The sequence below is a fragment of the Pongo pygmaeus genome, chromosome 1 (genome assembly GCF_028885625.2).
Source record: "Pongo pygmaeus isolate AG05252 chromosome 1, NHGRI_mPonPyg2-v2.0_pri, whole genome shotgun sequence".
In the NCBI taxonomy this organism is placed as follows: Eukaryota; Metazoa; Chordata; class Mammalia; order Primates; family Hominidae; genus Pongo; species Pongo pygmaeus.
This window is the reverse complement of record NC_072373.2, coordinates 188,335,498-188,360,484: the sequence shown is the minus strand read 5'-3', so window position 1 is coordinate 188,360,484 and position 24,987 is coordinate 188,335,498. Positions and strand designations below refer to the sequence as shown.

Sequence of the window (24,987 nt, the reverse complement as noted above, 5' to 3'; positions counted from 1 at the left end):
ATGATCTGAACAGTGATGTCAGCGAGGTGTTGATGTTCTCCACTATTATTGTATTGCTATCAATCTGTTTGCTTTGGCCTAGCAGTATTTATGAATCTGGTGTGGGGTGCACATATATTTAGGATGGTTAAATCTTCTTGTTGTATCGAACCCTTTATCATTATATAATGCTCGTCTTTTTTTTTTTTATTTACCGTTATTGGTTTGAAGTTTATCTGATACGAGAATGGATACTACTGCTGGCATTTGTTTTCCATTTGCATGATAAATCTTTTTTCACCCCTTTGAGTCTGTAACTGTCTTTAACCAGTGTGTGGCGGGGGCATCTCTTGCTGGCAGCAGATGGTTGGGTCTTTTTTTTTTTTTTTAATTTAATTTGCCACCCTGTATGTTTTAAGTGGAGCATTTAGGCCATTTACATTCAAGGTTAATACTGATATGTGGCTGGGTGTGGTGGCTCATGCCCGTAATCCTAGCCCTTAAGAGGCCAAAGTGGGCAGATTACTTGAGGTCAGGAGCTCGAGACCAGCCTGGCCAACATGGCAAAACCTCATCTCTACTAAAAAATACAAAAGTTAGCCAGGTGTGGTGGTACACACCAGTAATCCCAGCTACTTGGGAAGCTGAGGCAGGAGAATTGCTCGGACCCAGGAGGCAGAGGTTGCAGTGAACTAAGATCATGCCACTGCACTCCAACCTGGGCAAGACAGCAAGACTCCATCTTAAAATATATATACAGGCCGGGCACGGCGGCTCACGCCGTAATCCCAGCACTTTGGAAGGCCCAGGCGGGCAGATCACGAGGTCAGGAGTTTGAGACCTGCCTGGCCAATATGGTGAAATCCTGTCTCTACTAAAAATACAAAATTAGCTGGGTGTGGTGGCACACACCTGTAGTCCCAGCCACTAGGGAGGCTGAGGCAGGAGCATCACTTGTACCCAGGAGAGAGAGGTTGCAGTGAGCCGAGATCGTGCCACTACACTCCAGCCTGGATGATGGAGCAAGACTCTGTCTCAAAAAAAAAAAAAAGACAGAGACAGAGATATAGATATGTGAGGTTTTGTTCCTGTCACAGTATTGTTAGCTGCCTTAGAGTTTCAACTATATAACTGCTTTATAGACTCTGTGAGCTTTGTATTTTTATGACGGTAAGTACTGTCCTTTCGTTAATATGTTTAGAACTCCTTTCAGCATTTCTTATATGATCAGTATAGTGGTGATGAATTCCTTTCACATTTGTTTGTCTGGGAAAGACTTTATTTCTCCATCATTTACAAAGATTATTTTTTGGCAGGATATAAAATTCTTGGCCGGTGGTTGTGCACGGTGGCTCACACCTGTAATCCCAGTATGTTGAGAGGCCAAGGCGGGCAGATCACTTGAGCTCAGGAGTTTAAGACCAGTTTGAGCAACATGGCAAAATCTTGTCTCTACAAAATAATACAAGAAAATTAGCCGGGCATGGTGGCACGTGCTTGTAGTTCCAGCTACTTGGAAGGCTGAGCCAGAGGATCACCTAAGCCTGGGAGGTAAAGGCTGTGGTGAGCTGTGATCACGCCACCGTACTCCAGGTCTGGCCAGCAAGCTGAGACCCTGTCCAAAAAACAAACAAAATAAATTCTTGGCTGGTAATTTTTTCTTTAAGGCCGCTAAAAATAGGCCCCCAATCTCTTCCAGCTGGCTTGCAGGGTTTCTGCTGAGAAGTTTGGTGTTAGTTTGATAGGATTTCCTTTATAGGTAATCCCTTCTCTCTTGCTACTCTTAGAATTTTTTCCTTCACACTGACTTTGAACGGTCTGATGACTATATGCTTAGACGAGGTTCTTCTCGCAATTTATCTTTCAGGAGTTCTCTGAGCTTGTTTCTGGATGTCTAAATCTCTTCCCAGACTAGGGAAGTTTTCCCTAATTACTTCCTGAAATATCTTTTCTACACTTTTTACTTTTTCTTCTCTAGAATATCTATAACCTGTAAGTTTGGATGCTTTATACAATCCCATATTTCTCCAAGAACTTTTCACTTTTTTTTTTCTTTTGAGATGGAGTTTCACTCTGTCACCCAGTCTGGAGCACAGTGGCACCATCTTGGCTCGCCACAACCTCCACCTCCTGGAATCAAGCGATTCTCCTGCCTCAGCCTCCCAAGCAGCTGCAATTACAGTCACACGCCACAACGCCCTGCTAATTTTTTTTGTATTTTTTAGTAGAGATGGGGTTTTCACCATGTTGGCCAGGCTGGTCTTGAACTCCTGACCCTCAAGTGATCCACCCGCCTCCACCTCCCAAAGTGTTGGGATTACAGGCATGAGGTACCACACCTGGCCTTTGTTCACTTATTTTACTTCTTTTTTTCTTTATGTTCATCTGACTCGGTTAACTCAAAAGACCTGTCTTCCAGCTCTGAAATTCTTTCTTCTACTTTCTCTAGACTAGTATTAAAGCTTTCAACTATATTTTGTAATTCTTTCAATGAATTTTTCATTTCCAAAAGATGTTTGGGTTCATTTTTAGTGATATCTCCTTTCATATCCCAAACTGTTTTTCTGATGTGTGAGCGTTTTCAACTTTCTCTTGGATGTCATTGAGCTTCTTTAAAACCAACATTCTGAATTCTTTATCTTGTATTTCAAAGATTTTAATTTTGGTTAGGATCCATTGCTGAAGAGTTAGTGTGATCCTTCTGGAGCATTGTAACACACTTTTTTCATAGTTTCAGAGTTGTTCCTCTGGTTGCTTCAAATCTAGATAAGCCGTCTCTCCTTATTTTTTGAATTTGCTTTCATTTGGATGTGATTTTTCTCCCCTTCAGGAGGTGTCTATAATATCTGTTGCATAGGGTCATAGGGTCTTTTGGCTTTAGTTCTGGGTGCTTTCAGTGGCAAAGAGTCTGTATTAAGTTCCTTGGTTGTAGATAGCCTTTGAATGGTAGTTTTCCCAAATGCTGGTTGTATTAGTGATGTACTGCGCACGTGAGCAGGTTTACTGCGTCTTGTGGGGCCAGGGTGGTGGAGGTCTCAGGAAGTTTATCTAGATCCCTAGCGCTGCACACTTGTGTCAGCAGATTTTCTACTGTGTCATGCAATTAAACTTCCAGGTCAGTTGGTGGCACTCACAGGTAAGAGCCAGCTGAAGCCATTGTAGATGGGTATATATGTGATCCTTGTTTACAGAGAAGCTCTCTGTTGCCTCAAGCAGTGGGGCTGATCTGCAGAATGCACAGGTGTCTGAGCTCCCTGCCCAGCCCTGGAGCAGGAGACCAAGACAGGTGGGTCCAGACCAGGCAGGCCCACCTACAGGTCTCCCAATAGCAGGGCACAAGCACCAGGTATGGGGGGCAGGGGAGAGTTGGGGTCCAATGGGCAACCACCAGTTACCCAGAGGTATGCCTAGGCATGGAGTTGGGAAATCTCCACTGCCCCAAGTTCTCTGTATGGCAAGTAGAGTACAGCCTAAACCCTAATCTAGAAAAGTGGGTGCTCCAAATGCCTAAAGATACATCTCTGCACTGAGTGCCACTGAACCATAAAGCTTGCCTATGATAAGCTTATTATATCAAATCATATAATTTTTTTTATTTTTCAGTAGTATTATTTTGCACTATACATGCACTGTCAGTAGGCATGTGTTTTATATTTAACTCATTAGTATATTCAGTGATGCTTTTTATTCCCTATTACCTCTGATATATGATTCCCCCTCATAAAAACTCAAAATTTCTCCATCTCCCTGAAATTAAAAAAAAAAAAATCTGCTGTCTTTTGCTAACAAAAAAGCAAAATATTTTATCAATTTTAAACAAGATTTTTTTCCAATTTTAGTATTCCAAAATTAAAGTGCTGGTTTTCTATTATCTTTTTCCACAGTCTCCTGCACTGACATTTCTCTTTTTTACTTATTTTTTATAGTACCCTCAATTAAGAAGAATATTGTTTGGCAGACTTCATTTAAGAAAAAAGCCTGAAATTACAATAAATACTTATAGCCAAGAGGCAGTAGAGTTAAATGGTTAAAGCATGGGCACTGGATAAGGACCTATGTATGAATCCCAGCTCTATCCCTAATTACCTATATATCTTTGAGTTACTTAACTTTACCTCAGTTTCCTCACTTGTGAAGTAAGGATAATAATGGTACTGACCTCATAGAATTGTTGGGGGAACTTAATAAACTTAAAGTGCTTAAATAATGCCTGGTCTAATAGTAAGAAGAGAGAGATGTGAACCTGTATCTACATTATCTTAAGTCTATATACCACAGCTGCTTTATCAATACCAGTATGCTTCTAGAAATGAGGTAGCAAGAAGGCTTGAAATAAATCTGCCTTCTTCTGGTAGTTCTAAACAGCAGGGTCATCAATTTCAAGAGGAGGGAAATGAGGAAACAGATGAACAGGAAATTCATCTGGGGCATTGAAATATTTCTATGTGTTCCCTGGCATACCCTAAGTAGACAAATTAGATCAATAATAAAAGGCATCTTTAAGGAAGAAGCATTAACAAAAATGAGTGATAAAAAGGGATAAATAAGAAAAATGTAAGCGAAAGAGATCTCAGGTAGAAGGCATTAAATATCACCAGAAACTACTACAAGTACTACTGTGTCCCAAGCTGTATACATGTGAGAACCATAAAATAAATCCTCTAATAAATGTTAGGTAATTCAGAAATGCAGAAAGGGTTCCATTTCAACAAGCCCTAGGAAACAGCAAACCTATTTTGCTTTGACCGAACCAAATTAACAGAAGTCCTAGCTCAAGTAATCGGACAAGAGAAAAAAATAAAGGGCACACAAATTAGAAAGGAAGAGGTCAAATTATCCTTGTTTACAGATGATATGATCTTATATTTGGAAAAACCTAAAGACTCCACCTAAAAACTACTAGAACTGACAGTTGCAGGAGACAAAAATCAACATACAAAAACCAGTTTCTATATGCCAAGAGTGAACAATCCAAAAAAGAAATCAAGAAAATAATCTCATTTACAATAGGTACAAATAAAATAAAATACCTAGGAATTAACCAAAGAAGTGAAAGACCTCCACAATGAAAACCATCAATTATTTATGAAAGAAGCTGAAGAAGACACCAAGAAAAGGAAAGACAGTCCAGGTTCATGGACTAGAAGAATCAATATTGTTAAAATGTACATACTACACAAAGCAAACTAAAGATTCAATGCAATCCCTATCAAAATACCAATGACATTCTTCACAGACATAGGAAAAAAAAAATCCTAAAATTTATACGAAACCACCAAAGACTCAGAATACCCAAAGCTATCCTGAGCAAAAAGAACAAAACTGGGGGAATCACATTATGTGACTTCAAGTTATACTACAGAGCTATAGTAACCAAAACAGTATGGTACTTGCATAAAAACAGACATGCCAATGGAACAGGATGGAGAACCCAGAAACAAATATATTTATCTACAGTGAACTCATTTTTGTCAAAGGTTCCAAGGGCATACAATGGAAAGGACAGTCTCTTCAACAAGGTGCTGGGAAAACTGGATACCCATATGCAGAAGAATGACATTAGACCCCTATTCCTTGCCATATACAAAAATCAAACCAAAATGGATTAAAGCCTTAAATCTAAGACCTCAAACTAAACTACTAAAAGAAAACATTGGGGAAACTCTCCAGGATGTTGGAGTGGGCAAAGATTACTTGAGTTACACCCCACAAGCACAGGCAACCAAAGCGAAAATAGACACATGGGATCACATCAAGTTAAAAAGCTTCTGCACAGCAAAGGAAACAATCAACAAAGTTAAGGGACAAGCCACAAAATGGCTGAAAATATCTGCAAACTACCCATTCGACAAAGGATTAATAACCAGAATATATAAGGAGCTCAAATAACTGTATAGGAGAAAGTTTAATAATCTGATTTTTAAAATGGGCAAAAGATCTAAATAGGCATTTCTCAAAAGACATACAAATGGCAAACACGTGTATGAAAAGGTGCTCAATGTCATTGATCATCAGGGAAATGCAAATCGAAACTATAGTAACATGTCATCTCACCCCAGATAAAATGGCTTTTATCTAAAAGACAGGCAATAACAAATGCTGGAGAGGATGTGGAGAAAAGGGAACACTGGATTTTGTACACTGTTGGTGGGAATGCATATTAGTACAACCACTATGGTGAACAGTTTGGAAGTTCCTCAAAAAAAACTGAAAGTAGAGCTACCATAAGATCCAACAATCTCACTGCTGGGTATATACCCAAAAGAAGGCAAATCAGTATATTAAAGAGATACCTGCACTCCCATATTATTTGCAATACTGTTCACAATAGCCAAGATTTGGAAGCATCCTAAGTGTCCCTCAACAGATGAACAGATAAAATGTGGTACATATATACACGAGATCCTGTCATTTTCAACATGGATGGAACTGGGGGTCATTATGCTAAGTGAAATAAGCCAGGCACGAAAATACAAACTGCCATATCCTCACTTATTTGTGAGAGACAAAAATGAAAACAACTCAGAGATAGAGAGTAGAAGGATGGTTGGTTACCAGAGGCTGGGAAGGGTAAGCGGGGTATCAGGGAGAGTGAGAATGATTAATGGGTACAAAAAAACAAAAGGAGTGACTAAGACCTTGTGTTTGATAGCACAACAGGGTGACTATAGTCAGTAATAATTTAATTGTACATTTTTAAATAACTAAAAGAGTATAATTGGATTCTTTGTAACACAAAAGATAAACACTTGAGGTGATGAATATACCCCACTTACGGATGTGATTATGCACTGCATGCCTGTATCAAAATATCTCATGTACTCCATAAATATACATTTTACCCACAAAAATTAAAAACTGAAACAGAAGGAAGTTACAAAAAATGGTCTATTGTTACAATATGTAAAAGAAGTATGTCATATGAGATACATACGTATTTATTCACTTGTCTGCATAAAGCAAATAATCAAGGAAGCCTTTGCTTTTTCAGTAAGCTGTTGCTCTTACTGAATCTGTACTTGGAAATAAAATACAGGTACATCTGAGGATTCAAATCCATCTTATCCAAACTCAGGAAATAAAAAGATTCTGCTAAACTTTTAAGATTCTACTGTTTAACAGAAATTATATCCATCACTCTCCGAACTTTTTTCTTTTTTTTTTTTTGGAGACAGTCTCACTCTGTCGCCCAGGCTGGAGTGCAGTGGCACAATCTCAGCTCACTGCAACCTCCACCTCCCAGGTTCAGGCAATTCTCCTGCCTCAGCCTCCCAAGTAGCTGGGACTACAGGCGAGCGCCACCACACCTAGCTAATTTTTTATATTTTTAGTCAAGACGGGGTTTCACCATATTGGCCAGGCTGGTCTCGAACTCCTGACCTCATGATCTGCCCACCTTGGCCTCCCAAAGTGCTGGGATTACAGGCATGAGCCACGGTGCCCAGTCCCACTCTCTGAACTCTTACTCTTACTATCCAAAACTCAGGAATTGAACAGATGTGAATGGCCTATCCCTCACTATCCAGACTCTTATCACCCAAACTCAGGATATAAATACAATAGATTCAGACTGCAAATACTTGTGATTCTTAACATAAATTTTTAATATAATTTCAGTGTTTAAAAAACTTTTGAGGATTTTTTAAGTAATATGCAGTACTCTACTAAATCTCATAAATACTAGCTGCAAAACATCTTAGAAAATACCTTCTTGTACCCTATTTCTCAGCAGTCCGTTGGAACAAGGATGGCAGCTATTAAGCTGTTGCCCCTCAGCTCCAAACTGCAGCACCCCTACCCATATTCTGCTTTGTGGTGCTTGCACTAAGACTCTCTGTGAACCACATTCCTTCTTTGCCAGCTGGCTTCCTATAAAGCTCTCCCAAGAAGAGGCACTAAAGATGGACTGAAAGGTTGGAGGAGGAACAAAAGACTGTATCTTCCTATCTAATCTTCAGGTTTCGTAAGAGCCATTTCCCCAGCAAAGGCTCCTTCAGCCATACAGCAGCAGGTCCTTCCAACAGCAACAAGTGAATCCAGCTTGCAGTGCTTCCAACACTTGCAGAACTAGCTTCATCATAAACCACTGAGAGACACCAGCATCAGCCAGCAAGGTCTGTGTCTCAACCTCACAGAACCGCTCTTCCAAGCTCAGATACCAGCATCAATCATGCAGCGGCTTCTGAGAGGTCTAAGTTTCATTTCTTCAGGGACTTTCCTCTAAGTTCCTAATGTTTTCTCGTTCCCTTTGGTCCCTGAGCCCTACAGGCAGTAGCTGCTGCCTGTTATGTCTATCTTTGTGATACTTTAGTTTTGTTTTTATCCTTTATGTTACTTAGTTAACACATTTATATCTAGTTATCAATTCTATTAAAGTATTATCTCTGTTCAAATACTGGTATGGTTTCAGCCTCCCTAGAGAACCCTGAATGATAAAACAGTCTCATGTAGAATATGATGTTGTTACAGTGACTTTTGTTGAAATGCAATTCTACCTATACTAGCAAGTAAAGTAGACCAAAGTGTCAGAGCAATTTGGTTAACATTACAGAGTATACTTAACTATCACTACAACTACTTTGCAGCCATTTTTTTAAGGAAAATTTAGAGGGTCTTTTTCTAATTCACATATAATATCTACTGGTATAAAAAAGGCAAGTTCAGTCTTTCCAAATTTTCTGCAATAAATATGTACTACTTTTTAATCATAAAAATACAGTAAGCCTAATTTTAACAACAATTCTAACAGAGTCAGGTTAAACAAGGATCCACTATCATCCACAGAAAACAATACTTGTTTACCTTACCCAAAATATTTAAGGAGACTGGGGGAGAGAGTTTTAATTCATTTACTAACTATCCTCTTCTAACCAACAAATTTTTTATACTTTCCTTCTATTCACTGCCTTCACTTATACATAAATTGTCCACTCCCACTCATACCTGTGCCTACAAACTCCCACCTGCCTATCCATTTTCTGATTCCCAGCCATATGTCCAGTTCTTCTCCACCAACTCATTTGCTTCCTGTCTTGAGGTTAGCCACTTTCTAGATATACAGATAGTATATACAAGGTAGTATATACAAGACAGAGAAGGCAAACAAGCAGTATTTTTCAGTAGTTTTGAGTTACTTTAAGAGTTCTGGCTCTACTCCTATTGGGTAGCGTAGTTTGCAGGGGCCATCTCTGGTTTGGGAAGACTCTATGGGAAAGTAGACTAAAATTTATTGTGGTTATTAAGTAATCCAGTTTTTCTTCCCTTCTTCGTCTCAAAACAATACTGGCTTCCACTAAGAAAAATCGGTGACAGACAATGGTCTTCTACACATACATCTAAGAATGAGAATCCTCTGTTTCAGAGGTGGACCACACAGAATATTAGAGAAATGAAAGACATACATAAGGACACTAAATATCATGACTCCGAATGCCGTAGGGCTTCTCAGTTTATAAATTAAATGCTAGATACCATGATTAGATATCATGACTCAGATGCCATAAGGCTTCTCAGTTTATAAATTAAATGCTAGATATATAGCTATATCCCAAAAAATTCTGATTCTAGAATATTGTGCAGAAGAATTACAACACAATGAGTAAATTATAACTTATGTTACCTCTTCTCTTTCATCAAACAAAAGTTACACACATTCCTAACCCAATGTCATATAAAGGCTTAACCTAAAGATAAATATAGTATTCACATAAAGAGATTTAAAATTTCAGTCAATTACCTTAATATATGAGTGTTTCAGCATTTCCCACAACTAAAATATCTTAAGGAAGTCTAATTGGTAGAAAGTGGACACTAAAGAAATAACAACAGTCGTTTTACCAAAAAAAATGCTTTTCTACTGAGAAATAGGATAGTCAGCCTTGCCTTGTGAAAAGTCAAGTACATAAAAACTACAAACGTAACTTCATTGTTCATTTTGTGTGTGTGTGGCATTCTGGAAAATCAGGATTTCTCTCAAGCCTAAGGATTCCTTGACTTCCCAATCATGGCTCTGGCAATTTTGTATCTGTCCTCTCTCTCCTTCTGCCCTCCAAAGCTGGGCAATTGTAACTCTTCATCATCTAGGCTGCTCCAACCACACTGACCTCCTCCATTCCTCCTCAAACATACAAGGCAGCCTCCTGCCTTGGACCTTCCTGCACTCCCTCTGTGCCTAAAGAATGCTCGACTACCACTTATCCAATATATGGCTCCCTCCATCATACTTTAAGATCTTCACTCAAATGTCCCCTTTTTCAGTGAAGCCTTCCCTTAGGACTGGCCTGTCTAAAACAACACATACTCCTATTATTTCCTATTCCCCTTCTCCATTTTTCTCCTTAGCCCTTATCATATCACTAACAGATACTTATACTATTTTGTTTATTAACTGTCCCTCCACCAAAATATAAATTCCAAGATTACAGGATTTTTACATGTTACGCTCATTGCTATGCCCCAACATTTAGAATAGTATCTGACAACAGTAGATGCTCAATATGCTAGATGAATAAATGATATGGTTGACTACACCACCACATGTAACTAGTAGGTCCTGCCATAAACACTTCATATTCTAAGATTTCAATTAGCAGATTCGGTTTAGATTATTTTTCACTCTGGGAACCACGACAATCCCTCAGGGGCCAGTGTGAAGGTAGAACATGGAAGCTTACACCAGCAAAAAGAAGTCACACATTTATCTGCTTTACTAATTTGACTTCACATATGAATTGACTGGCAAAACTGATCTGGTGACTTCAAAAATCTGAAACCACTGGGTTGTACACAGCAAAACAGTTCCTACTTTTTACATTTCTCATGTTTTATTGTAAATGAGAGAAATCTAGATATTATGTTTTTACCATCCCTTAGAAAGAAATTAAAATTAGTATCTTCAGTCTTATTTAATAATCTGCTACAAAAGCCACCAAATTTACTATGTTCTAATTAAATTGAGTAGAAAGCAGGTTTAGGTTTTTTTTTTTTTTTTTGAGATGGAGTTTCGCTCGTCGCCCAGGCTGGAGTGCAATGGCAGGTCTCAGCTCACTGCAACCTCCGCCTCCCGGGTTCAAGTGATTCTCCTATCTCAGCCTCCCGAGTAGCTGGGATTACAGGCACGTGCAAACATGCCCAGCTAATTTTTGTATTTTTAGTAGAGATGGGGTTTCACCATGTTGGCCAGAATGGTCTCAATTTCTTGACCTCGTGATCCGCCTGCCTTGGCCTCCCAAAGTGCTGGGATTACAGGCATCAGCCACCTCACCTGGGGTTTTTTTTTTTTTTTTAGGACAGATTCTCGCTCTGTCCCCCAGGCTGGAGTGCAGTGGCACGATCTCAGCTGACTGCAACCTCCACCTACCAGGTTCAAGCGATTCTCCTGCCTCAGCCTCCTGAGTAACTGTGATTACAGGTGTGAGCCACCACACCTGGCTAATTATTTTGTATTTTTAATAGAGACAGGGTTTTGCCATGTTGGCCAGGCTGGTCTCAAACTCCTGACCTCAGGTGATCCACCCGCCTTGGCCTCCCAAAATGCTGGGAGTACAGATGTGAGCCACTGCGCCCAGCCCAGATTAGTCTTTTTAAAAGAAACACAAAGAAGTGTTAATTATGTTGTTTCATTTACAAATTACCACCACACTATACTCAGTTCACTAAATGAAGATTAAAAGCATATCCAAATCCCATTACCACAAAAATTTCAGTAAGCAGAAATATCATTCCATTCCACCAAATTGCACTACTTGACAAAACAAGCTACAATATTTTATTCTGAATCTCACCTTGAAATTCATTGTAATATGAGGTGACCAGTCTAACTTTTAAAATGCTATAAGTTCTAATAAAGAAAAAAAAAAAGAGCACTCACCTTAATGAAGTTACAGATGGACAAGCCTGTCCATACAAACCCATCTGGCCACAAAGAGAATCTGAAAAGTAAAGAAGAGTTAGTTATCAGATACTGCAAAGTAAATTAAACCGTAAGTCTCACTTTAGATTTAATTTAAAACACTCTGAAAACAGAAGTAGAATGCTAAAAGAATCACCCCATCAGAACACAAACTTACATGAAAGAAAAATGCTACTGAGTCATAAGAGGGATTACACTAAGACAGACAGACATATCAGGAAGCCTACAGACATATCAGGAAGCATAACAGAAATAGATACACTATAACTGTAACATCTAAAGAAGCTGAGATTTCATAAGATGTAACAAATGATTATGGCTATGTCATAAAGAGTGTCCAAACTGTTTTAGTAGAGTCCTAGGGATTCTAGAGAGGTGCCCCAAAGCTACCATAGAGTTAAGCATGCAAGATTCCAATCTCCAAGTAAGTGCCCCACCAAATCTATTCTTCCATCAAAATAGTGCTACCTTTATTGGTTTTAAATATTGGACTTCACAAAGACTTCATCTAAGAAACAGTTCCATTACTTTAAAAAAAAAGTAGTCGTAATAGTAGTAGTAGTAAAGAGAAGCACTGAAACAGAAAGAGCTTTGAATTCAAATTCTAGATTTTAGGTTCAAATTCTAACTGTGGCACTACTGACACCTTAAAGGATTTATATAACTTCAATGAACCTCAGTTTCTTCATCTGTAACGTGGGGCTAATACCACCTACAAAACTTTATTCAGAGGGGATTAAACTGCAAGCTTGTTGTTAGAATTAAATAAATCAACAAATGTAAAAGTGTCTATCAGCACTACTATGGAGCACATGGGAGGGTATCAATATTTTCATTAGGCAGAATGATGATTCACAAATGCCTAATGGTGACACATAAATGGGATAAGGTAAAATGGGTTTAAGTGTATACATATGCATACACTGCACAAGTGGCGGAAACTGTGAGCAACTGAAGAGAGCATGTTCAGTCTGAAGGGATCAGGGCTATTCCCAGTTCTAGTCAATTGTTGCTAGGCAGGAGTATTATAGACCCAGCATTTTAAGAACTTCCAATTTTTCAAGAGAAACAAAAAAATCCAAAATATTACCTGCAATCTCTTGATTTTTTATTTTAACTTTTTTAAAAAATGCAGATGGGGTCTCGCTATGTTGCCCAGGCTGTTCTTGAACTCCTGGGCTCAAGTGATCCTCCTTCCTCAGCCTCCCAAAGTGCTGAGCTTACAGGTATAAGCCACTGCACCTGGCCCTGATTTTCATTTCCTGAATACTATGTGGGCCAAACAGAAACTGGATTTTGCTGCAAGTTTGTAACCTTTGGTTTAGGAGGTGACTGAAGTCCCTGCATCTAATAATTATCCCTGCATACACTGAAGAGAGACACAGATAGACACTTCCATTTCTGCCAGAATGACAGGGTGGATGGCTCAATCTCGTAACCACTGAAAATAAATAAAATGCTGAGTAAAATATCTTAAAATCTTTACATAGAAATCAAAAACTTGACAGAAAATGAGGTATGATCAGAATCCAAAAACTAGGTGCAACAGTGGAAACTAGAAAGGTATGCAGAGTACTGATAATAGCTTTCCTTCACCTTTAGGGCATTATGCCAAGCAATATGAATTCTGGCTTGCAATTCCAAGACCTTGTGGGACCCAATGTACAAGATGCAACAACATTCAGATCTTAACCAAGAGAACTGCCAGGAAAACTGCTTTTTTAACCTTAGCACTTAGGGCTGGTGAGGGGATCCAGGACTATGACAGCAGCAATGTTCAGTTCTTAACCAAGAAAATTGCCAGGAAAACTACTTTTTTAACCTCAGCACTTAGTGCTGGGAGGGGATCAGGGACTGTGACAGCAGTGCAAGGGTGTCTTCCCTGATATTTCACAACCACAAGCTGATCTTCCCCTAGATTATGGTTCTAAAAGCTTCATACCGGCCGGGCGTGGTGGCTCATGCCTGTAATCCCAGCACTTTGGGAAGCCGAGGCAGCCAGATCACCTGAGGTCAGAAGTTTGAGACCAGCCCGACCAATATGATGAAACCCCGTCTCTACTGAAAATACAAAAAATTTAGCCAGGCATGGTGGCATGTGCCTGTAATCCCAGCTACTTGGGAGGCTGAGACAGGAGAATCGCTTGAACCTGGGAGGCAGAGGTTGCAGTGAGCCAAGATCGCACCACTGCACTCCAGCCTAGGCAATAAGAGCAAAATTCTGTCTCAAAAAAAAAAAAAGCTTCATACCTAGAATTGTGTTTAGGGTAGCCCTAGGATGGTTGTATCCCCCACCCAATCTTGATAGAAGCGAACGTACGTTCTCTCTGGAGGAAATCACCTTTGACCTAAGCCTGGAAAAATTCCCACAGGTAAGATCTCAAAATAAATGTGTTCACAATTAAAAATCACAAAACCCAGAAGGAAATCAGCTGCTCACAGCAAAATACAGCAGAAACATCAGTTAGCACAATAAAACCACAAGGAATGCAGATACAAAAGTTACTAGACATCCCTGGGACCAGGGTCCAGTGTGGACTGCCCCTCGTCCTGGGAAATGGGGTGTGGCTGAAAAGGCAGCCGTCCCCTTGCCTGTCATGGAACACACTTTCGTGGGGAACCTGGCGCTAAACCACTCACAGACAACCTGCTTCTGGGTCACGGTTTCGTACACAGCAGAGCAGCTTTCTTTAAAAAAAAAAAAAAATTACTAGACATCCTTCTCTACTGTTTTATGTGTGATTTACCTAGTCTTGTATTTTAATTGCCTGTAGGTAGATAGATCTCAACTCTTCATCTCTAGCAGACAGCAATCTCCTGATCTCCTAACAAATATCTAACATTCCCTCCTGGAAATCCCAAATTTACCATGTTTAAAACTGAATTCATCATCTTTTCTTAATATACTTCCTTCCTGGATAAAATGGCACAGCCTTTTCATCTAAGAATGGCTTTCAGGTTTCTAGCTTAACTCTTACTCTTTGTTAGAGCAGACTAATTTTTTTTCCAACTCTTAGTCTCTATGAGGAATTACTTCAGTAAACACTCCTGGCCTCTTAACCCATTCCTCTCCAAAGAGGTAAATTGGTTAGTACATAGAGCTAACTTAACAAAAGAACTGAGTACCAGGGACTCAGAATCTTTTTATTTTTTTGAGATGGAGTTTTCACTCTTGTTGCCCAGGCTGGAGGGCAATGGCGCCAACTCGGCTCACTGCAACCTCCGCCTCCTGGGTTCAAGCAATTCTCCTGTCTCAGCCTCTCAAGTAGATGGGATTACAGGCATGCATCACCATGTCTGGGTACTTTTTTGTATTCAGTAGACAGGGTTTGACCATGTTCGTCAGGCTGGTCTTGAACTGCTGACCTCAGGTGATCCACCTGCCTTGGTTAGGATCCCAAAGTGCTGGGATTACAGGCATGAGCCACCACACCCAGCCCTCAGTCTCTTTCTTTTCGCTCTCCATCCAGGATTCTACAAGGCAATGATCCGAGTGTGTCTGCTCTGCTGACCCAAACATCCTCTAGGGTGCACTGTCCCATTGACAGATAGGGATGAGGGGCTGCAGAAAGTTAGCCAACTCATTTGGCTCTTAAACCTAAGTCACGTTCTACAATATAGGTTTTATCAAAAACAAAGACAACTCCTTTGAAACTTAAACACAGAGTTACCATAAAACCCAGCAATTATAAGCATATACATCTCCAAGAGAATTTAAATGTTCCTACAAAAACATGCACACAAATGATCATTTGCACACAAACGTGCAGCACTACTCATAAAGCCAAAAAGTGAAAATAACCCAAATGTTTGTCAACTAATGAACAGATAAACAAAACATGGTTTATCTAATAGCATATAATATACAATGCAACTTTATTCAGCCATAAAAAGGAATGAAGTACTTTTACATGCTACAACATAGATGAAACTTGAAGGCCTTATGCTAAGTGAAAAAGACATAAAAGACCACATGCTGTATGATTCCATTTATACGAAATGTCCAGAATAGGCAAATCTATAGAAATGAAAAGTAGATTAGTGGTTGCCAGGAGATGGGGGAAGAGAGGAAGACTGCAGATGGGAAGTGACTGCTAGGAGGTTTCTTTTTAGAGTGATGAAAATGGCCTAATTGATAGTGATAATGGTTGCACAACTTTGTGAATACATTAAAAACTACTGAATTGTACACTTCAAAATGGTGAACTTCACAGTATGTGATTTTTACCTGAATAAAATGCTAATTTTTTTAAAGGTACTGTCTTGCTTCATCTGTAGGTTCTTATTTCTCAGTCAGTTCAAAACTCAGGCAAGGGAAAATGATCTCATATACTGAACTGTCCAAACATCAACACCCTTAGTACCTCCAATAAGTTACCATTTACTATCAAATTCTAACTTCTAGTTATCTTTCCAATCCGCTCTAGCTTCAATGCTTTAGTTCCAGTGTTACTCATTTTTCCTCTAGATTACTGTCCTTAAATGACGTCCTGAACCCTAGCCTTGTTGACTGAAAGAACAAACATATACCAGTCTTCTCCCAACCCAGGCAACTGAACAGCAACAGGGAAATCTCACAAAAGAAGGCTAAGGTTCACATTGAAGTCAGGAAATTTCAAAGTCCTCCAAGTCACAAACAAATCTCTGTGGCATCAACTATAGTTGAACAACTATATTAACTCATTCAGTTACATCCATAATTTATTTACATGGTTTTATTTGGTGCCAACAGCAAAAATCTCCATATCTTTTGAAAACTAATATGTATCAAGAAAGAGTCGAATGACACAACCAGAATATGAGTACTAAAAGCCAGGCATTAGCTAATGAGTATGCTGCAATACAAGCTATTTACTGTATTATATTCCATTACCAACAGGAAAGCATGGAATTTTTTTTAACATAAGCAGTATTCAAGCGTACATTAAACTGAGTCACAAACTATCCACATTTAGGAAGCAGCCATCACAACACACTAACAGTTGTATAATAACATATTATCTGGGGGTATAGAGTGAAACAGAACTAAGTATTTTGAAAAAGCTCTGAATAAGTTCTTTTTGTTTTTAAGAGACAGAGTCTTGCTTTGTTGCCCAGGCTGGAGTACAGTGGCCAGATGATAGCTCACCGCAGCCTCGAACTTCTGAGCTCAAGCAATCCTCTTGCCTCAGCCTTCCTAGTACCTGGGACCACAGGTGCACACCACTGCATTGGGCCTTTTTTTTTTTTTTTTTTTTGTAGAAACAAGGTCTTGCTGTGTTGTCCAAGCTGATGTCAAACTCCTGGCCTCAAATGATCCTCTCACCTCAGCCTCCCAAAGCACTGGGATTACAGGCATGAGTCATCACACCCAGCCCAAAATACTTAGGAGCTCTCTCCCCTCTCCCACCTACACAGAAATGTAATGCTTTATAATTTACAAAAAACTTACTACCATTCATGACCTTGCAGCTGAAGACTCAAGACTAGAATCCCAACTATTGACAGTTACTGTGTGACCTTGGATATGTTAACTTCCCTAAGGCTTAATTTTCTCCTTCATAAGAAAGGAAAAATGCAGTAAATGCCTCAGTTACTATGACAGTAGTTTGAGTGAAAGCATTAGTCTAACACCAGACAAAGGTAAGAATTAAAAATTTGTTAAAACTATTACGCTTAGGAATGGAAAACCAAACGTCGTATGTTCTCATAAGTGGGAGCTAAGCTATGAGGATGCAAAGGCATAAGAATGATACAATCGACTTTGGGGACTCAGGGGAAAGGGTGGGAGTGGGGTGAAGGATAAAAGACTACACATTGGGTACAGTGTACACTGCTCGGGTGATGGGTGCACCAAAATCTCAAAAATCACCACTAAAGAACTTATTCATGTAACTAAGCACCACTTGTTCCCCAAAAATCTACTGAAATAAAAAAATTAAAAATTCATTTTTTATTTATTTATTAAAAAAACTGTCACAGCTCTAGAGGTCAAGAAGCTATTCTTTTTTTTACTTCTGAATTCAGCCATATCTTTCCAAAAGACTTGAAAGTATAACATTCACTAACATCCATGAAGAAACAACCCCTTTGATTCAAGAAACTTGACTGAACATTGCAGATTATTATACCATTAGTAACAGGTAATCATTAAAGCAGTCGCAAAAATAACCTGTATCCTAATCAACCCAAATAGAAGAAATGTGCCAGAGGAAAGAGTAAAGGGAAAGAATCCTGATGAGTGAGAAGCAATCAGCTGTTCATCCCAGCCACTCTAGCTAAACCTGAAGGCAGTGGTGCAGCTTGAGCTAAGAAGTCATCTGCTTTCAGAGGGCAATTAAAATCATGAGGATCTGCAATTCACCACAGAGTATCAGAAGAGAGGCCACATAGATAATTAAGAGAAACCATTAAAAAAAAAAACTTGAGGAAGTTGGACTGCAGATAGCAGCAAGTGATTTAAGAAGGAGAAAGGCAATAGTGTTCAGTGTAGATCAAGAAGGATAAAAATTGAAAAGAGAATACTGGCTTTTAATAGAAGATAATACGACAGTGGGTGAGTTTTGTGGAATAGTGAAGGCAAAAATTAGCATGGATACGGGTTAAGAATCAGGAGTGAAAGAAAAATAAAAGTTTAGCTACAAGTTGTATTAAATAAAATTAAGTAGAAAGTGTAAGAACAGAAGGTATAGATTAAGAATTCAGGAAAGGTAGAGAATGTTAGAACTTTCTTCACATTATCTCTATTACCTTATTTTATTCTTCATAAATAGAAATATAAAACCGAAAAGCTCATCACCATCTGATATGATTTTTATTTCTCCCCAATCAGAATGTGAGCTCCATGTTTCATTCTGTTATATTCCCAAAACCTAGTATATAGCCAGCACTCGTATTTATTCAGTGAATGAATAAACCAGATTCTTCAAAAATTGGGGGGAAAAAAGAAACTTAAAATGAGATCTGACAACTCACCAGGTCTTTAATACAGTCTTTTGTATCCATCACTTTACTTCTAAGCAATTTAGGACCAGTCTGCAGTTAGAAGACCAAGTTAGGTATCCAGAATATACAAAGAACTCTTACAACTCAATAACCGAAAGACTAATAATCCAATTTAATAATGGGCAAGAATCTGAACAGACATTTCTACAAAGAAGATATATGAATGTCCAATAAATACATGAAAAGACGTTCAGCATCATTAATCACTAGGGAAATACAATTTTTTTTTTTTTTTTTTTTTTTGGAGATGGAGTTTCACTCTTGTCACCCAGACTGGAGTGCAGTGGAGTGATCTTGGCGCACTGCAACCTCCACCTCCCAGGTTCAAGCGATTCTCCTGCCTCAGCCTCCCAAGTAGCTGGGTTTACAGGCATGCGCCACCATGCCCGGCTAATTTTTTTTGTATTTTTAGTAGAGAAAGGGTTTCACCATGTTGGTCAAGCTGGTCTCAAATTCCCGACGTCAGGTGATCCACCCACCTCAGCCTCCCAAAGTGCTGGGATTACAGGCATGAGCCACTGCACTCAGCCGGGAAATATAAATTAAAACAAGACACCACTTCATACCCACTAACATGGCTATAATCAAAAAGACACAAAATAACAAGTGTTGCAACGATGTGGAGAAATTCAAACTTTCATGCATTGTTAGTACAAGTGTAAAATAATGTTGCTACTTTGGGAAAGTTTGGCAGTTCATCAAAAAGTTAGACATAAGAGTTACCATATGACCCAGAAATTCTATACCCAAGAAATGAAAACATACATCCACAGAAAATGAGAACACATGGACACAGGAAGGGGAACATCACACTTCGGGGACTGTTGTGGGGTGGGGGGAGAGGGGAGGGATAGCATTGGGGGATATACCTAATGCTAGATGACGAGTTAGTGGGTGCAGCGCACCAGCATGGCACATGTATACATATGTAACTTACCTGCACATTGCGCACATGTACCATAAAACCTAAAGTATAATAATAATAATAATAATAAATAAATAAATAAAAATCTGTACAAGAATGTTCATAGCAGTATTAAATCATAATAGCAAAAAAAATGAAAATAGGCCAGGTGCAATAGCTCACACCTGTAATCCCAGCACTGTGGGAGGCCGAAGCAGGCAGATCGCTTGAGCCCAGGAATTCAAGACCAGTCTGGGCAACATGGCAAGATCCCATCTCTAAAAAAATACAAAAATTAGCTAGACGCGGTGGCTGGTGCGTGTAGTTCCGGCTACTCAGGAGGCTGAGGTGGAAGGATCAATTGGGCCCAAGAGGTGGAGGCTGCAGTGAGCTGTGATCGCATCACTGCTTTCCAGCTCAGCGATAGAGCAAGACCTTGTTTTGTTTTGTTTTGTTTAAAAAGTGGAAATAATCTAATCCAAATGCCCATCAACTGATAAATGGATGTGTTACATCCACATAATGGAATACTGTTTGACAATAAAAAGGAATAAATGTTACAACATATATAACCCTTAACAACATTATGCTAAGTGAAAGAAACCAGTCATAAAAGATTACATATTGCATGATTCCATTTACATCAAACATCCAAAATAGGCAAATTCATGTGAGTAATTAGATAGCAGTTTCTTAGGGTTAGCAGTAAGAGAAAAAGTAAATGGAGAATAGGGATTGACTGCTATTAGGTATGGAGTTTCTTTTCAAGGGAGGAGAAAAACGTTCTAAAATTAGACTGTAGCAATGGTTGCACAACCCTGTGAATACACTAAAAAACACTGAATTTTACACTCAACTAGATGAACTGTATGGTATGTGAATTATATCTCAACAAAGCAGTTAGGAAAAAAAAATAAGTTCAGAACCACCACACACAAATGTTTTTATTCTGTCACATTCCTGCTTCTTCTCTCACTAGTGCCACAGGATACACCCCCAAACCCCAAAGCTGGAACAGGAAAGGGAGAGTAAAAGTAACTACCTCACCAGAAAACAACTCTAGAAAAAACAATTACTTACAAATCTGTAACTCCTTGAACCATTCAATAGTTTTCTGGTGGCCTCCACTATTTTCAAACCATATTGTTTATTCACTCAACACGTTGAATGAAGATACATGTACGGCCAATAAAAGTTTCATACACCTGAAAAAATTATCAAGGAAACTACTACTATCTACAAATCGACTACTTAGGCTATACCCCTCTCCTACTAAAACAAGACCAGGGCCAGGAAGAGACTAACAGAAGGTGAAAAAAAATCAGCTTCAGCTTTTAAAGACTGTTTTAACAGTAGGAAATATACGTAACTGCCTCTTTTCCTCCATATTTTAGGACTAGTGTCAATAAAACAGGTGGTGAGCATGGGGGAGGGGGGCTTCCTGGCCAAACATCACAGAGCTATAACTTCTTCCAAACCCCAAACCTTACTTCCTGCAATTTATGTAAACAGATCACAAGCCACCCTCTTCAAACTAAATCATAACCCAAGCAAACAGCACAAGATTCTATTTCTGGGTCTGTCATTAACTCACTAGATAATCCTGAGGCTTCAGTCTCTCTACTTTGCTCAAAAACTTAACTACCTAATATTTGGTCCCAAAACCGTATCATGCGGTCTAATAAAGAACCCTTTCCCAATTTACACATTTATTTTTACAGAAAACCTGACAAAGGTATATGAAATTAGATCACACTGTACATTTAAATACTGAAATTATACGGTATATGAAATTAGATCACATTATATGTTTAAAGGTATATGAAATTAGAGGTATACGAAATTAGATCACATTATATGTTTAAAGGTATATGAAATTAGATCACATTATATGTTTAAATCACCTTTATTGAATACACATGAAATATGAAAAAATCCAAAAGCTAATCTACTGCAAAAATGTTGAACTCTCACATTTTAAGCAATATTTAAAGGTATTCACTAAACAAAGATAGAATAAGTTTTTGGAGGGCTAAAGGCTGTGAGGCTTTAAATTTGAGCTCAGTTATATTTAGAAAACCAAGATGCCACTTCCCTGGATCCTGTATCTTTATCTTGGGCATTTGATTCATGTGCGTTGCCTGGTGTAATTCAAAGCAACAGATCCTACCCATATTGCTGAAAAGTCCACTGAACCTAACAGAACTTACTGGCTGTCAGAAGAATAAAATGCTGTACTGAAACTGAAAAGATAGGAAGCTATAAAGTCTCCACTGCCAGAGATGTTTAACAAAATAAAAATTACCTGCCTCGTTCCCAAAGTCAGTAAACAAACCACTGCTGACTTTATAATCATTTCTATCCCATTCCTGGAAATCCTGATTTAGGTGAAACTTGGGAAATCTATTAATTAAAAGTTATCTCAGGTGATTCTGATGTAGTCTGATTCTGGAACTACTGGTTTAGGACAAGGGTAGCACAATGGTTTCCTATCATTTGTCAATAATGCTCAACAGGTAGTTGCTGCCTGAAGTGCTACAATGAAAAAATAATGTCTAAACACAACCAGAAATTAGTAGTCTGCCAAGGACATGGTGATGGGGAATTGGTAACATGAAAATCATTTATCTGTCATCCCTGATTCAGTTAGACCACTGAATGGACTGTTTGTAAGGAGACTTTTGACGTAAGAAGAGATCCAGGTCTGGATTATTTATTTTTAACTGACAGAATCTCCAGCTGACTCCAGAAAGGTAGGAAACAGAAGAACAGACCTGATATATGTACCAGGACTCTTCAAAAGTACTTATTAAGCACCCAGTATTATAAAGAAAAAGACGACAGTATGACTTTTGCTCTCCAGATGTTTATAATCTTGTTGGAGAAATGAAAATTCTACATAACATAAACGTGGGTTTTTTAAATAAAGTAAATAAAAAGACTTTTGCACCACTTTGGATAACAGTGGGAGCCAGTGGAAGAACTGAGTGACAGGCCAAAAACAGTCAAGTATGAACTGACTCAAGAGGAAACCAAATGTGGGTTCCTGATCAGTATATGATTAAAGAGATGCATGAAGAAGATTCCACTGGCATCATTTTCCAGGGGAAAAAAAATGGGAGACTTTATCATCAAGGCATGATGCATTGGAGGACAAATAATCCATTTCATGTTGTTTCTGTAAGCATCTGTCCCTACCACTGGAATGTCGAATTAACTTGTTATCTCCCATAATGCCTAGCACATGTTCTACGCATAATACTCCAAAATGATTGCTGAATTGTCATAAAAGAAGAAAAAATCTAGCAGATATTTCAAAAGGAACAGAATTTGGTACAGATAGAGACGTGAAGGGCCAAAGGAGTCAAATTATCCAAAAGGTGGAGAGAGTGGGAAGTGGCTATCATTCAGTTAAAGGAGATTTAAGAAATACAACAGCCAAATGCAGTGTATATACCTTATCTGGATCTTGAGTCAACTAAAAACCAACTGTAAAGAGATGTTTTTAAGGAATCAGGACATTTTATTATGAACTGGATATTAGATGACACCTAAAAATATTGTCTATTTTGTTAGACACAATGACGACATGGGTTATATAAGAAAATATCTACATTTTCTTAGAGATGCATACTGACATAGAGGTGAAAAGACAGTGTCTATGAATTTCTTTGAAATACTTAAAAAAAAAAAGGTATTTGAGGCATATGTGGCACCTATCTTAATTTGTTGAATCTCGATGGGTAAAGGGGGGTTCTTCGTATTTTATATACTTCTGAATATACTCAAAAGGGCAGTTGGACTAAAGTTGTTTGGTGTTAGTTGCTCAACAATACCAATGGATAATTAATTTTTTTTCTTTCTCAGATTTCAGGAAGCTAAGGATGACTAGTACTTCTGAGAAAACAGCCTAGACTCAATCAGAAGAAAATGGGCATTCATTAGTTAGCTCTACTAATAAGAAATCTCTCTGAATCTACTCAAAGAACTTGTTGTAAATTAAGATGAGAACTGAATATGAGCCAAGAGAGTGACTCAGCTGCTAAAAAGAAACAAAATGCAATCTTAGGCTTCATTAGAAGAACAGTATCCAGAAAAGGAGGGTAACAGTACCATGTACTCCTCACTACTTAGTTCACAACTGGAGTATTGTATTCTGAGGGTTTTTTGCTTTGTTTTAATATAGAATTAAAAAAATATCACCTATGGAGGGAAACGTGTTCTGTTCTGAGCACCACATTTTAAGAACACTTACAGGACAGAATCCTTGGAAGGAGGGATATCAAACTAGTGAGGGATCAGAAACCAAATGTCAAGTGTATAATGACTGAAGAAACTGGGTGTGTTTAGCTTGGAGAAGAAAACACTTTCTAGCCTTCCACCTCACCTCTACCATACAGACCAGTGTAATATTTTCCAGAGGATTTCAAGAGTTGTTAATGCACATTCCATAATTAAAGAAGATTGAGATAAACACTTTTTTCTCTAAATAACTTAAAGTGTTCAATATCCTAAAATGCTTTGTTAATGAAAATGATGATCGGTATTTCTCAAATATGACCATTCATTCATTCAACAAATATTTATTAAGCACCAATTATTAGCCAATCACTCCTCCAAGTGCTGGGGATACAACAATGAACAGTTTTAATATCCTGGAGGATAGTCTGGGGAACAACCAAGCTGGGTCTCTATTCCTCTAACTTGCATTGTGCTTCCTCATTTCTAAGTCTTTGACTATGCTCTCAGCCTGGAATGCTCCATGTCTAATCTTAATCCAAACACTATCTCATCCATGAAGCTTTTTTCATCATCATAAGCAAAAAACACTCCCTCTTCTCAGTAAAACCATAGCTCTTAGTATCTATACCCATTTCTTGCTAAGAGACTATGCCTCTTAATTACCTTTGGATCTCTCACAATATCCAGGACAGTGTCTTGCATGCGCAGGTACTCAAGAGATATATGCTGAATAATCACCTTCAAATAATTGAAAGATTATCTTGTGAAAGAAGGCAGACTAGGTCTCTACTGTTCCACAGGGAAGAACTAAGAAAAAGAGATGACGTTAGATGCAAATTCTGCTTCAATTACAAGTAACAACAAACAGGTTACCTTATAGCTATGAGTGACCAAAGGTGTTCTAAAAGTAGCCAAATGACTATATATCAAGTGTTTTAGCGATATATTTCACTGACCTGAATGATTA

At 38.6% G+C, this 24,987-nt stretch overlaps 1 protein-coding gene across 7 annotated transcripts in view; it reads right to left on the bottom strand.

Annotated features, from left to right (window-relative positions):
• FOXJ3 (forkhead box J3) overlaps positions 1–24,987 on the bottom strand; it is a 158,395-nt gene that overhangs the window by 119,106 nt on the left and 14,302 nt on the right. For 3 of the 7 annotated variants that reach the window (XM_054492501.2, XM_054492486.2, XM_054492516.2), the window contains exon 2: positions 11,849–11,909. In XM_054492501.2, the coding sequence (XP_054348476.1) occupies positions 11,849–11,892 (44 nt within the window). In that variant the 5' untranslated portion in view covers positions 11,893–11,909. Of the gene's footprint in view, positions 1–11,848; positions 11,910–12,047; positions 12,178–24,683; positions 24,828–24,987 lie in introns of those variants that run through there. The other 4 variants (XM_063657188.1, XM_054492527.1, XM_054492479.2 and 1 more) reach the window with 4 other exon arrangements.